Consider the following 14,897-nt stretch of genomic DNA (forward strand, 5'->3'; position numbering starts at 1 on the left):
GTGCACAATATTTTGCAGCCTGCAAGGTGAGAACAAATGCTGACACTGTACAAAGAAATATATTTTGCAAATCTATTACCTTTATCTTCCTCTGTGTTGGAAAACTGTGAGTGATGGCACCATATTTCCACAAGGAACTCTGGTTTCCCTTCCGATGCCACACCACAGACTCCCCTGTGCCATCTTGGACAATCACTCTCAGCTCATTCATCTCTTCTGATCCAAACATGTAATACCAGAAGTCTATGCATATTTTTCCAGAAACAACAGTATCTGGGCTCTCCAGCCTGTTAGTGTCGAAGGGGATCAGGTTACTCGCTTCTTGGTAGATGAAATAACCTTCTGCAGAGTGAAACAAAAATGAAAATATAGTTAAGCTTCTGATAACTTATTAGGTATGATTTAAAACTGAAGTACAATCCAAATCTTCTTAATTTTTTCCAAATCTGGAAGAAATTAAGTCATCATTATCAGTGTAAAAAAGCAAAGCAAAGGGTGTTTGGACTTCACATTGCAATGGTTAACTCGTGCAGTTATACAAAGTAGAGTGTGAGCCTGAGAGCAAAGCAAATATATTTCATCTCACAAGAACAGTTATTCTGGGATCACAGTTAAAGATGTGGGACTCTTTCAAGAGACAGCACTTCCAGACACTGCTACGCTGATCTGTATTCAGTTTCTACTTTCCCCAAAGGAAAATAAGGCAATCTTCTACACATGTTCTTTTGTGGGATACATTTTTTTTAATAAATATTTTGGTCTTGAGATGAGTAAATCCTCGCCACAAGGAAAATTCTAAACTATCAGCATTTTGGTTTGTCTCTAAATAGAAGAAATAGAAAGCAATGCTGATATTTCCTTCAAAATATTTAAATTTGACATTGTGAAAAGGAAGGAAATTTTTCAAAATTCAGGAACTTGAAGTGTTTCTTTAGGATTTGAAATACTCTAGTCTGATTGGTTCAATATGAAATCAGATCTTGCTTTATGAGGGCTGAAATCTTTTGCTTCACATGGGCTAAGATCAAAGTTACCTTTCCCCAGTGCAGCTAAATTCTAGTCTCTCCAATTTGACTATGGAAAAGAATCAAGAATAAATTAATGACCATTTCTGTCTGGTAAAGTATGGCTTCACACAATGCATCTAACATTCAGTCATAGATTTAAGTTGGCAAGAAAATCTAAATCACATTTAAAGTGATATGGTCTATGTCAATTCAAAAAGCAAAACATTATTATTTATGTTAATACAAATTAAAAAGGCTTCATTTTTTCTTCCAACAGGCAATTTTAATTGTTATCAAAATAGAAAAAATGCAGAAAATTATTTAGCAACAATCCCAACTAATACTGTTCTAATCTGCTTACTGACTCTGACAGTAGCTGACCTTTCAGTCTTGGGCTAATTACAGAAAGCTGTATGACTGCAGACTGATCTCTCTAAATGGATCTGCTGGGGCAAGGATAGCGGTTCAAACACACAAAGACGGAATTGTGGAGTATTTTTTTGATACTGTGACCATGTTAGACTCCAGTTTTTAAATCACAGATATCAGAGGATAAGGTTTTGAAAAATATTCTTCAATTTCAGACTTGATTTTGTAACTAGCTGGTGGGAACTTTATCCTGTGCCAGTGCAGTAATTATTACATTTGTTGCCATAAACTGGTATCAGTGGAATTTGCCGAGAAGCCCTCTCTTGAAAAATTATCTGTTCCATGTTACTATATTCTCCGTGAGGCCTTAAGCGTGATACAATTTGCTTTCCTTTACTTCTGTGCACTGATAAAGATATCCAATCTATGATGTGCAAGTCAGTTTAATAAATTCCTGTCTGATCTGATGAAAAGTCGAAGACAGGTGTCAGTATGAAAGGAACAAGACACATTTCTAAGGGCTTCATGAATCTCTTCTCTTTCAAGAAAAGAAGAATAAAGATAGTCAAGCTGTCTTCAGAAAAGGAGAATCAACAAGGCCACAAATGAGCACTTACTTCCATCAGGATAGTCTCCCTCAGGACCTGTTCCTTCAGTTGGAGTGTCATGCTTGGTTCGTATCCACATTCCCTGGTTGACATTGCACGGCTGAGTCCAGTCACAGAATGGCCTTGAGTTATTGTTAAAATCACATCTGGTGAGGTAAGCTGAAATACAGTACATAAAAATGAGGAAGAGGAGCCAGCATGTCCAAAGTGTACCTTGGATGCTTATCAGCACCAATGCCATGCAGTTACCTGTTTCAGGATCCCATATCCTCAAGCCACCTCTTGGTCTTTGCTTGATCCTGTCAAGAAAAAAACGGAGTGAAGCTCCTGTGGAATTGGTGACTCAAAAACTGTTTAAGTAAGAATACTGGGGCCTCAACTTACACCTCTGAGCATTTCACTGAATAACTGAATAGACCCAGTGTTTCACCCATGTCTGAATTTCTCTTCCCATATTGGAAGTTACTTGTAACTTGTTCATGGCAAAGCTCTGAGAATGAGTCAAAGGTAAAAAGGATCCTTTGCTCTGTATCCCACTGAACTAAGATGAAGAGAGTTCTCCTGGGCACAGAGATCTGCAGGGGTTGCATGGATATATCTCAGCTCAGACAGCACCAGGATAATAGCAAAGACTTTCTAGAAACTTGTTCATGGCATTATTGTCCCCACTGTTGCTAAGCAAAGCATGTCAATGCCAGTAAGCCAGTGCTCTGTGTAACTTGGTTACTTGCTGAAAGGCTACATATTTCCTTTAGCCCCTGAAAATCTCTCATGACACAAAGGTTTTATTTCATGCAGTTCTTCTAATCTGCCCTGAAAATGCTGCAAAACAAAAGCAGTTACCAATGTACAGTCCTTGTGTGCTACGAAGTCTTGCAGAGATGAGTTGATGCAAGACCAAAATCCCACCGCAGATCAGAACGTAAATGGCTCTGCTCTTTGGGTGTTTTGCATAGGGAAGGGATGATCCCCAATTTTTTTAGGCAGGGTTCTGTTCCAAACTCTGTGGTGCTCCCTCCTTAATTATCCTTATTGTACTTGACACAGTATAGAGAATCTGTCCTTAAGTGAATGCAGCACAAGGAATGTCTGCACTGCTCAAAATCCAAGCAATGACATTCAGAAAATTAGGGAGATTAGGAGAAAATATCATAATTAATTTGTTGTGAAATGATGCAATGAAATGCAGCAAACAACTGGAAAACAGATATTGATCTTAGGCTAAGGAGGAAAAAGAATATGTAAAGACAGACAAAGTAAGAAAGTTTTCTTCATTGTTCTTCTTGGACTTCTTCTTCCATGGGAAAGGGAAAGCCATGAAAGGGAAGCCACTCAGTCTCTATTCAGTGCTGTCTTAAAACTGTTACACATCAGGAAAATCCTAAAGCAAAGGTTACTGTAGGTGTATTCAGAGTCAAGAGAGTTTTGTAAGTATTGTGGCTATTTGTCCAGATCTTTTCTTTTCAGATGTTCCATTAGAAATCCAGGTGTTAAAGGTTTCTCTCTCAGGCAGAAGCCAGAGCAGAATTAGGTAACCACAAATTTATATGATTTCTTTTTAAAAATGACAAGGTTCAATTGTATATTCATAATTTAAAAAGAGAAGAAACATTCCACATTTTAAAAGTGAAGAAAAGATATTAATCATTAACAGCTGATCTTCCTGAATTAAGCTACATTCAGTATTGTGCTACTTACCCTGTGGTATTCAGCACTGAAGTACAGAGTAAAATTAAAATGTATTTTAAGTGCCAGGGGGTTCCCATGCTAGAAGACAAAGTTAAATCTTCTGTGTAGTTCAGTTTTCATAGTAATCCACCAGCTGTACTGAGCTAGGAGAAAAATGGGATGACCTATGGTGAATCATGTGAATATATTGACAAGAGGGTGGAGGCGATTATAAAAATCTGTCCAACCACGTAGCGTGTTCCCTGGGCTGTCTGCCTTGTGAAAAGCACCTATGAACTGAAGACTCATCCTCTGTGTCACTTTCTTTGACACCCTTTGCTGTTTGCTAGATAAACTGATGTGATTTTGGAATTTTTTCTTGCTGCTCTTTTATATTAATTAAATCTGGAAATTTAAAGGGATTTTTTTTCTGACCTAGATAGCAAGACAACTTTTTCCATTTTAAAACTCCTGCCCAGCTTTTACTGCTAATCTATGTGAGATTTCTCACTCTGACTGAATTTTCTCTCTTTCTGAAACTAGCAGTCAGCAGAACAGATAACATTTCAATTTACTCACAACAGTCAAGTTGTCATGGGCATAATTCAGGAACTTGCTGAAATATTACTGATACCATATTGGTCTTGCTTAATCCTCTTTTTTGATAAAACATCCTCCTTTTAGATTAAAAAAAAAAAAAAAGAGCCATGGTGTGAGCTTTCCTGGCAGTGCAAGGAAGCACTGTACACTTTATGATACTCCTTTGACTCTCATCACTCACAAAACCCAAGTGGAGTAGGAATTTCTCTGCCTTTGAGCTATTTGTTGCAGACCCCAGTGCAAGAAATGCTGCAAAAGAACAGAACGGTAAAGGTCCAAGTGTCAGTGGGAATGATCCCCCTGCTTTTTCTGGACTGGCAGCAACTAACAGAGACTTCATGGAAGCCTAGAAAATTATCTCTTATTTTTAAGCAGGGGGCCCTCCATGTACTCACATGCTTTCCTTCTGCAGACAAGGGGTTTGCTCTGAATCTGGTGCTTCTCTGTATAATTCTGACAAAATGTGAGTCTGTCTTGGAAAGAAAGCAGCCCTCTGATAAAACCATCCATTCATTCACACATTCTTTGACCTCTCCTTACCCACAGCAAGTGTGAGGCCCTGCAGCACCATGAACATCCTCTCAGCCTTGCTATGTGACTTTTCCTGTGACTTTTCTATAACTTCAACATACTGCCATCTCAGGTACTCTGTGAAAGGTGAAATGAAGTACGGATTAAGGCTTTTCAGTGAGGGACAAATATTAATAACCTCTTCTCCATATGGAAAGGATGACAAGGAAATTACTTGTCATTTTATTCCAGTGGGATGTGACAGTATCCCATATTCCTGAGAGTCAAACTGATCACTTTGCAAGCCCACTATTTCTCTCCTCTAATTGCATGCTTTGTATCTCTGAAAAGTGCCTGGTAGACACTGCCCTTTGTATAAAAATACTGGGCTGGACTGCCTGAGGAAGAAAAGCAACATCTGTTCTTAATTGCTAATACAGGGAAGCTAAAATTCTTTCTAAGGGCATTTGCAGGCAATCTCACCAATAGCTTGTTTTACTTCTGCCTTAAATTCAGGGTACGAGTGATGCACACCTGGTTGGTACTGCCTGTGACTGGCTTGTTAGTGCTCTGTGCTGCTGTGTTTCATTCTGAGAGCAGATTTCACTCCATCTGCAGACAGCATTAAATACCTCACCTGCTGCCTGTTGACAAGGCACACTGGGGCTGATCATAGGGACTATTTATATATTTATATTCATACATTTCCCACATTAAATCTGCAGCAGAAGATGCCAATAATAGGGCTTGTCAATGATCGGTGTGACATGCAATACCCTCAAAATGACAGATAATACTGCATACAACTTTATTTCTGGCTGGTGGTCAGAAAGGGTCTCTTCAAGACACTCTCTTAATTTTTGCAGGATGAATTTATGCTTCCCAAGAGACAGAAACAGCTTGATATGCACACAGGGGACAGTGCAATGAAGAAAACAACAACAACAAAACCCCAAACAACCAAATAAAAAAAGTCCAAAACACCCCCCAAAAAAGCCCAAGCAGGATAAATCAAATAATAAAAGAAGCAAACTCAGCAGTTCAACCATTCTAGTGAGTGCTGTCTAGAGCAGATTTTGCTGCACAGTTACTCCAATAGATGTAATTGTCCTCAAGTACCTAAATCTGGTTCCTCCCACTTTCCTGAATGCAAGAGTTCTCTGATGAATAGCAATTGCAATTCACTGAATACCTAATGCTCAGTCTGAGGTGTTGTAATCAGTTGAAAGCTAGGCAGCTTGAAAAGCTTAAAGAATGGGGAAAATTATGGAAAACCTCTTTCTCCTAAGGCATCACTTTGAGGCCAGTTGAGCCTCACAGTGACCCTACAGGAAGCTGCTTACACTGCTACCCAGCACAAAGCAGAGAGGTGACTGCCTGATATGAAATGCTATTGTCTTGTTGGGATGCATTTGAAGCATGTCTATCTCAAGGCTTATTCTGTCTGAGCCTATATCTAGAAAAAATTTAAATTAATTAATGAAATGGCTGCTCTCAAATAGCAGAATTCTGTGCAGATTCCCTTAATTTAAAATACATTAAGTTCTGTAAATTTACACATAGAAACTAAGATCTTTATCTGGTTTTCAGACAGTGTAATTGTATCTCATTGGGCTTTGCGCAGATTTAACTGCACTGGGTTTTTTTGCATCAATTTCAGTTTAATTGATACAATTTGTGTAAGTAAAAGGATCCTTCTGTTGTTTCTGTTCAGCTAATAATTTCTTCCCTGTCCTCAAAATGACTGAGCCAGTTCTTGGAGCCTGTATTACCTCTGTCACTGTTTCTGGAATTCTCACTGACCTATGGCTCCATTCTGCCTTTCCTGACGTTGTGGGTGGAAGGCACTGATAGAAGTCCCATTCCTTCAGAGATCTCTCTCCTCCTGTTTGAGCTACACTCAAGATACTGCTCTGAGAAACATTCACCAAGAAGTTATAAATCAAGCAATCAGCACCCATAAAGCTATAAACAGATAAATTCATATTATACAGGAGTGTAATTAATATCGCTTTTGTACTGTTGAGTAATATATGGTGATAGGCTGATAGGTCACAGAAAATGTTATAACTGAATGTTTGCTTGATGAGTAAAGTGTTTGCGTTCTGTTGAGCACAAACGGAGGTTTTTTTTAACTACTGGCTCTCCAAACTGAAACTTTGGTTTGAAATTCAAGCTATCTCTTTCCTAGTCTGAAATATATAATAATTTTGGAAATGAAATGTACCATTCTTACTAGAATACAGGTGCCAGATTCAAATTTCATTGTCTTTTTTTTGGTTTGAAGAATGCAGAGATAATTGAAATAAAAAGATAGCAGCTTTTTGGCCAGTATTTTCTGTAGTCAATTGCCTAGGGCCAAAATTCCTGAGAGAATTTTGTTCTAATACTGTGATCTAAAATAAATGCATTTTCAAGGTAACATTCATGAGTTTATTCAGTGCTTACAAATGTGTACTATATGGATAATGTATAATTAAACGTGTAACTGGTATGGCCTTCCTTATCTTTCAGCTGAAATGCATAGATATTATTTATAATTTATATTTAATTATTTTATATTGATATTTATTTATTGGGTTTTATATATTATATCTTTTACATTTATTTATATATATATATACATATATTATTTGTATTTTATATTTTATAAATATATATAATTTATATTTTAGAAATACAATATATTTTATTTCTAGCATACTGAGGTAAAGACCATAAAATTCCTCCCAATTAATACAAAAAAGAGGATTTGCTGGTATTCCAGTGGATATTTGAAGAAAGGAAAGACTGTAATAGGTAAAACTCTTCTGAATTTTGGGGGGGCTACACTTACAATCATAAGATTACTAAATCAGTTCATAAAAGCCCAGAAATTTTCCTATTCTGTCTCTTAATAATAGGTAAGATATAAAAGACAACTTTGAATGTGTGTTTTGGGAGTAGATCTCTGGCAGGAGGAAATAGATGATATTTATCTCTTTAACTACCTTCTTTATATAGGATTGGGGATTTTTTGGTTCAATGATAATCTAAGCAACTGGTGAACTCTGGTTCACTGAAGTTCAGTAATTTTATGTCTGCACCTTTATACATTTTACATTTATTATTGCATCTAAAGTGCACAACAAACCTGTGGTAAGCAGGGACCATACCCTAATAACACTTTCTTTCAGAGGCAGAGTGTTTCTCTTTATTTCTGTCCATGGGTTTGTAAATCCAAGTTACCTACAGAGATGGAGGTCTGATTCCACTATTGCACTTTCATTTCCAGTATTCTACTTTTAAAGCTGGTGGTGCTGGTCATAGTTCATTGTGATCTAAACAAATGGGGCTCCTGGCTCATTCTTTAAATATAAGGTGTATTACAACAGCAGCTGTGTCTAAAATTAGCAATCTCAGCCTTGGCTTAATGAATGCTGAGGTCTGGATTTTCAGCTCACCACTGCAGACTCCTTTGGTGCTGATGAAGGAGCATTGTCTCTCCTGCCATCAGCACTCTGGCTTCAGCAAGCTTTCACTTACTTGAACATAATTCTAAACAGCTCTCTGTGTCTATTTGATTATTTTTGCTACAGAGCCCAGATGAATTGGGACCTTTGCCTTCCAACCCAGCTCCTCATGAACTGAGTAATCCTGCAAGCCTCTTAACTCTTTTTTGTCATTTCACAAAGGGTGACTTCTCCGGTCCCCTGTCTTCTGGATAAATCTGCTGCCTCTCAAGTTACAGTCCTGAGGTATGGTTACTTCTTACAGCCCCTTCTGTAAGACTGCCCTCTGAATAGAAAATAGTTTGTGCAATTAAGCTATTATAACTTGTTACTACAGTTGCTTCACAAAAAAAAGTCTAATACAATTTTGATTTTATGTAAATATTTAGAGATGTAAAATTATAATTTACTTAAACATTAAGAAACTTATCAAAATCTATTCATATGGCCTTTTCTTATCTAAATCCTATACTTCCTATGACTACTGGAGTTATGCAGTACTCTCCATTACCTAGACCACAGATCCCTGTCCACTCTACAGAAAAACACACTGAGAGATGACTGAGTTCAGCTAAGAAAAGTTTAAATCCAGCAGCTCCTTCCACTTCTACAATCAGAGAAAAAGGAAAGTTAACCTGTTGCACAGTCCGTCCACAGATCATAAATCAAATCCACTCTGGACCCTAGCAAAGTATGAAGGTTGTGGAATGCATTGCGACTTGTACTTTGTTCTGCACTTGAAATGAAATGAACATTTCAAATGAACAAAACTGAAATGGAACTCACTTGTGTCATTAATAGGTTCAGAGCAGAGTGGTTCTGTTGTTTGCTTTGGAGTGTATTTACACTAGAGTACTTGAGTTTTGAGCTATGCAGGAAAACAAAGCTTGTGTCTCTTGAGGTACACAGGTTCCTTATCAGCAAGGCATTTAGTACTCCAGGTGACACCTGGGTGTGTTTGCAGACTCATATACACATAAAAACCTGTGTGAACAAAGTTTAGGACATATAGTTGACCTCAGAAAATGATTTTTTTTTTTAAGTGAATGACTGTGATTTCCATTTTCAGAAACCAAAGACAGTTGGATAGCATTTCCTAACATATTGAGTCCACTTCAAGTGTGACATTTGAGATAATGTAACTGTATTTTGATCAAGAGAAAATGTTTCAATTTGTGTTCTGCTGGTCAAAATTCAAATTTTACACATTTCTTCTAAGCATCTGTTTGCCATTGAATCTTAATATCAAAGACATATAGATAAATGATGAAGAATATCAACTACCATGATCCTGTAAATTGAATTGTTAATTATCAAAAAGAACACATGCATATAAATTACTTTTAAAATCTAGATTAAGAAATTATCTTTCAACTTTTAAATGTTCTGTGGAGAAAGAGTGTCTACAGCAGTGGATATGGACCCAAGAGAAAAGCCACTAGATATGTTTTTTCAGCATTAGTAGATAGAAGGCGTCGGCAAAATAGATCTCACTGCTGAAAGAAAGCCTGAATGGAGGACGTGAACTGGGAAATGAACATCAAACCAAGGAAACAAATAGTTATGGGAATTCAAGGATGCCAAAGCCATGGCAATCAAGTCAGTGATTTATTACATACCTATTTATTTAAAAGCATCACTATGATAAGAGCAAAGACATAAGTAGCTATTAACATGATTCAGGAAGATAAAATAAAATGTCCTTACAACAAAATCATATATGATCTCAGCAATCTAGAAGCTTCTATGGAAGTAAGCAAATTCTACATGCTTTAAAATGCAGAGCTGGACAACTCTTTATGAGACACCTGCAGAAATGCCTCATTGAGAGCAGGTATATCTACCACACACAATATTCCTTCTTTCTTTTGTTGTACATAACAAAATTGAATACAACAGTTTACAAACCAGATCAATAGTATCAGAATAGTCTATCCTTATTTCAGGATAGTATGCCCATGTGTGTAATTGTATGAGTAAAATTACGGCAATGTCTTGATTCATCTGGAATTATATCAGTCAAGGTTCCCTAGTTGGGAAGGCTAATGGAAATGCATACAAATTGCAGAATTATCAAAAGTAGAAGGAAGCTCTGAAAGTTACCTGGTTCACACCCTGCTTAAAGTATAAGTAACTCCAGGATTATAATAGGTTGGTCTGGCCCTTGCCCAGTCAAGAAGGAGAGACCACAACATATCTGGGTTGTTTTGTGATTCCTGTATTTGACCATTCCCATTATGAAGATTTAAAAATATAATTAGGAGTAGATACCCATCTTGAAATGAGCTTCTCTTCACATTTGCATTCAGCAGTGCATGCAGAAGTATCTATAAATGCGCTCTAGTCAGGAATAACAAATTACAGAGCAGACAAGCCTTTCTCTGGTAGCTGAACCAGACAAGAGAGGACATAAGATTTACCTGGATAGCACATAGTGCTAAAACTGTAAGCGCCCAGATTTTGTGGTGGGCTTCAGAAGTAATTGTGTGATGGCTTAATAATCACAAAGCTCACAACTATGCTTTTTCTTCAGTGCCCTATTCTCTGAGTTTCCAAGTCACCATTGGGTTATATTATCAGATTTTCAAAGTAGAATTATTCTCTCCCCCGCCTTTTTTTTTTGTTTGAGTTTTTTTTGTTTGTTTGTTTTTAAGCAAAACACTGCCTGTAAAAAAAAAATACTTCATTCCATGATTTTCACTTTATGAAAATAATTTCTTAAGCCTAGGATTAAATGGGAGAATTAGTTTAGAGAAATATCCAAGTAAAGCACGGAAACAGAAGCAGAGGTAATTCCCCGCTTACTGGTAATGTTGGTAATACACTGCTTCAAAGAAAAGCAAACCCATAAATCTTCCTTGTAGTTTTTAATAAGCCTTTTAGAGATGGAGTGCATGACACCCCCAAGTCCTGGCAAGTTATTTTTATTTCAGGCCTGCTATTGAAGCATAGCAGAGGATAATCTGTGAGAAAAGCTTTATTAAAAAACAACAACAACAACAACAACAACAACAACAACAACAACAACAACAACAACAACAACAAAATTATGCATACAAATCAGTTAAGATTTTACTATGGAAAATAGCTTTCATTTTATCCCACAGTGCATGCTAATGTACAGAAATAGGTCTCTAAACCACTGTACTTAAGGGACTAGGTGCAATAAATTACTGCAGTTAGTTTCACTCAGTGAAACCACACAGAATTTCCCCTTATTTCTGATTTTTCTTTTTCCTCAAGCTGAGATTTCAGAGCTGCTGCTTTGTTCCTGGTTTTCAGGGTGGAACAGTAAGAGATTAGGGCTTGTCAGATGTCACAGACTGGAAAGGAAACCTGACCTTTCTTTTATCTCAAATGTCTGTTCTGCAGGGTGAGTTCTTGTACCTTGGTCTCCTGCATCCCATGTGAGTCAGCCTAGATTTTGGGACTGGGGATATTTAGCTCTTCACAGAAAATGAGAAAGTCTGTAGAGGAAAAATGTGAGTGAAATTACCTGGTTAGCTCGGGGATTGGAGCATTCACACAATTTGTAAAGCATCTAGGTTTTACCAAAGTGAAACATCAGCAGTGATGGGGCCTGTGGGCACACGAGCAGATTACAGCCCTTAAGGCATCAAGGTGACCAAATTGCATTGTGGTAGCCATGGAGGAAATGAAAACCTGTGCATTAGAAAGTGTGGTGAAGGCTAAGGCTTCTCTCCTTAAGCCCAGTGGCTGAGGCACTTCCAGGCTTCCCTGGTTCTGGTAGGAGATGATGTGCTTTGGGAGACAGGATGGTCAATCACTCTGAGAGCCACCACTGTAAGCCCTGGGGACAACTGGCCTTGCTCAGGACATTCCCTCTGCCTGCCAGAGGGCTGAGGCATGTGCCAGAGATGCAGAAAGAGAAGCTGGTGTTTACAGGTGGTAACAGAAGCAAGGACTTGGTTTTGGGACTCCAAACATGAACTGAAAGCAGCCCAGCCTGGGACCACTCTCTGGCCTTGCAGCAGCCGAGCCCTGCCTGGCTGTAGGCTGGGTCCTGGCTGCCCACAGAGCCTCTGCTGCGCCCAGGCCAGGCTCCCCTCTCTGGGCCCGGGCTGGGCTCCTGTCCTGGGCTGGGCTCCTGTCCTGGGCTGGGCTCCTGTCCTGGGCCCGGCTCCTGAACCTGGGCCCGGCTCCTGAACCTGGGCTGGGCTCCTGAACCTGGGCTGCGCTCCTGAACCTGGCTGGGCTCCTGAACCTGGCTGGGCTCCTGAACCTGGCTGGGCTCCTGAACCTGGGCCCGGCTCTGTTGAAACAGAGGTTTTTAGAATTCACTTAAGTTAACAAAATGAATTAAACATTTATATTTTAGCTTGTAAAATTATGTGTTGAATTTTAACCTTTTAAGTAAGAAATCTCTACCATGGATCCAAGGCTAAAGGAAATGTAAATTTCTGAAGCTTCTTACATAAATAAACAGTACCCAGGGATGCAGGAAATCCGGAAAATAACACTCGTATGTCTCCCCAGCTGTCAGTGATACACAAATAAGCACCAAGAGACTGAAAGCACATGCACAGAGAGGAAGAGTTCAAAGGTTCAGCCATGAGGGAGACTATGAGATTCAGCCCAAGACCACCAAGAGACCCCTGCATGACCACCACAGCAAAACCACGCATGCTCAGAGGGGCGTGGACCTAACTAGCACAGGAGGTGAGGGCAGGCAGGGCTGGGGTTGAATACACATAGAAAAGTTGTGCAATGTATTGAATATAGAACACCTTTGTAAATAAAGATGTAGCTCAGATCAGAGCTCGGGGCACAAGTCTTATAGAGCTATCTCACTTGTGCCGGGCGCTGACAGTACATACCCACTTCATAACTACCCCGAGTTATAAAGTCTGTTTATTTATTCCACATAGGGCTTCACTGTCCCTGGCCTGGCTCCTGTCCCCGTGCCCGGGGGTCAGAGCTGCTGCATGAGGGGCCAGTGCTGCAGCCAGCTGGTGCTGTGGTGTGGTGCCCCCACTGACAGGGAAAAGGAAGAGGCTGGTACATGGGTGGAAGCCATGGTGGGCAGGTGTCCAGCGTGTTACACCTCTGTCTCCTCACAGGGAGAGATTCTCTAGGTTTTACCTTTTACACAGTCACAGGGACTTCTACACAGTCCCCTGTGGGGATTACACATTCAGCGCATCCTGCAGTAATGCCATAGCAATTTTCTGTTTGTGCCAGAGTCACTCTAGCTTCGTTTCTCCTGTCAGGTGATAAGTGGAAAATTCAGTTGTTGAGTAAGCTGATGGCATTGATTTCTTCCTTGAGTCCAAACTTCATTTTCAGAATACCAGGTGTTAAAAGAACAAGCTTTGATGGGCACTGTGACAGCAAGGCCTGGCACGTAACTGGCTGGGGTCCAACAAATGTTGCTGTTTGTGAACCTGTGGAATTACTTCTTCATTGGAAGCCGTTTCTTGATGCCTGTACAAAGCTGTCAACTGATTTATTATCTTCAGACAAAAATGAGAAAAATGAGAAAATAATTCTTTCAGTTATCCCTCTAGATTATAATGTTGGTATTTAGATTTGCACAGGCCTGAAAATCTTGGGCTTTTTTGTTAAGTCAAATATCCAGCTACCATAGCCTTTGGCTTTGTATTCCTTTCCTGAAATTGGATAAGATCATATTCATCTTTCAGACCAGTTTAGTAAGAGTTTTAAGAACATCTTCTGGCAGGTGTGTGTTTTGCCCTGTTGATCTCAGTAAGCGTAGCCAAGGCCACAGATACTTTTGAGCTTTCTTGAACATTTTGCAGACTCCAGACTTGGAATTCTATGAAACTCAGGATAAACCTCCTCAATGTTTGGAAAACAAATTTTTTCTGCACTTGCATGTATCTTTAGGCATCATCCTTTCTTCATATTCCTCCAAACTTTAGGGCTGAATTTCACAAATAATTCTCTCTCTGCACTAGATTGAAGCAAAACTCATGGAGTTAGACACCCTGGCACCAAAATTGTGGGCAATAACAGAAGACAGTAATTTCTCTAATCTTGTTTGATGCTATTCCTGCTAATTGTTGTCAACTCTACTAACTCCAGAGACCATCAGACACTGAGAAGGCTGCCTAAAATGAAGCAAGGTTAAAAGCGTGAGGAGGGGCAACCATTAGGGCTGTCCACAATAATGCTTGAATAATCCCAGTGCTGCACATGATGGCTGTGGTTGAATTGTGCTGTGGTGTTTTAATTAAAGACTTGCTGATGCCTTAGTCTGTAGCGATGTCTGAGGATGTTTTCAAAGAGATGCTCTGGTTCTGTAGAATTGACATCTGAGATACTTGTGTGTGGCCATTCACATGCTTTGAATACCTGAGTAAACCTTGTAAGTAAAAATATTTTTATGTGGTCTCTACCTGGCAGCTCATACAGTTGGAAGTCAATGCAATTCTCTATAAACGCCACATTCCATGCACTTTGCTAAATGGTTTTGTGAGAATGGTTTAATTCTTGAGGAGTTCCTTTCCCAGCTGCATTATTTGCTAAACCCCAGTGGGTAGCTATAAACAAGGGATTATCGCAGTCTGGGTGTGGATTTCAGGCTGATTTCCTGGGTGTATGCTGTTTCATAGTCTGAGCAATGATGTAGAAGAAACCATAAAATCATGACTGATGGGGTG

The 14,897-nt window shown here is 39.2% G+C and overlaps 1 protein-coding gene across 1 annotated transcript in view; it reads right to left on the reverse strand.

The window, feature by feature from the left end:
- The window catches only part of LOC144246822 (IgGFc-binding protein), a 64,264-nt gene extending 52,999 nt beyond the window's left edge, over window positions 1-11,265 (reverse strand). Inside the window, exons 1-4 of the mRNA XM_085587787.1 lie at window positions 3,683-11,265; window positions 2,234-2,283; window positions 1,994-2,143; window positions 80-342 (exon numbers count right to left, since the gene is read on the reverse strand). Coding sequence (XP_085443913.1) covers window positions 80-342; window positions 1,994-2,143; window positions 2,234-2,283; window positions 3,683-3,750 — 531 coding nt within the window. The 5' untranslated portion in view covers window positions 3,751-11,265. The remainder of the gene's footprint in view (window positions 1-79; window positions 343-1,993; window positions 2,144-2,233; window positions 2,284-3,682) is intronic.
- Between the last annotated feature and the right edge of the window lie 3,632 nt (window positions 11,266-14,897).

This window comes from Lonchura striata, chromosome 9 (assembly GCF_050655825.1).
Source record: "Lonchura striata isolate lonStrDom1 chromosome 9, ASM5065582v1, whole genome shotgun sequence".
NCBI lineage: Eukaryota > Metazoa > Chordata > Aves > Passeriformes > Estrildidae > Lonchura > Lonchura striata.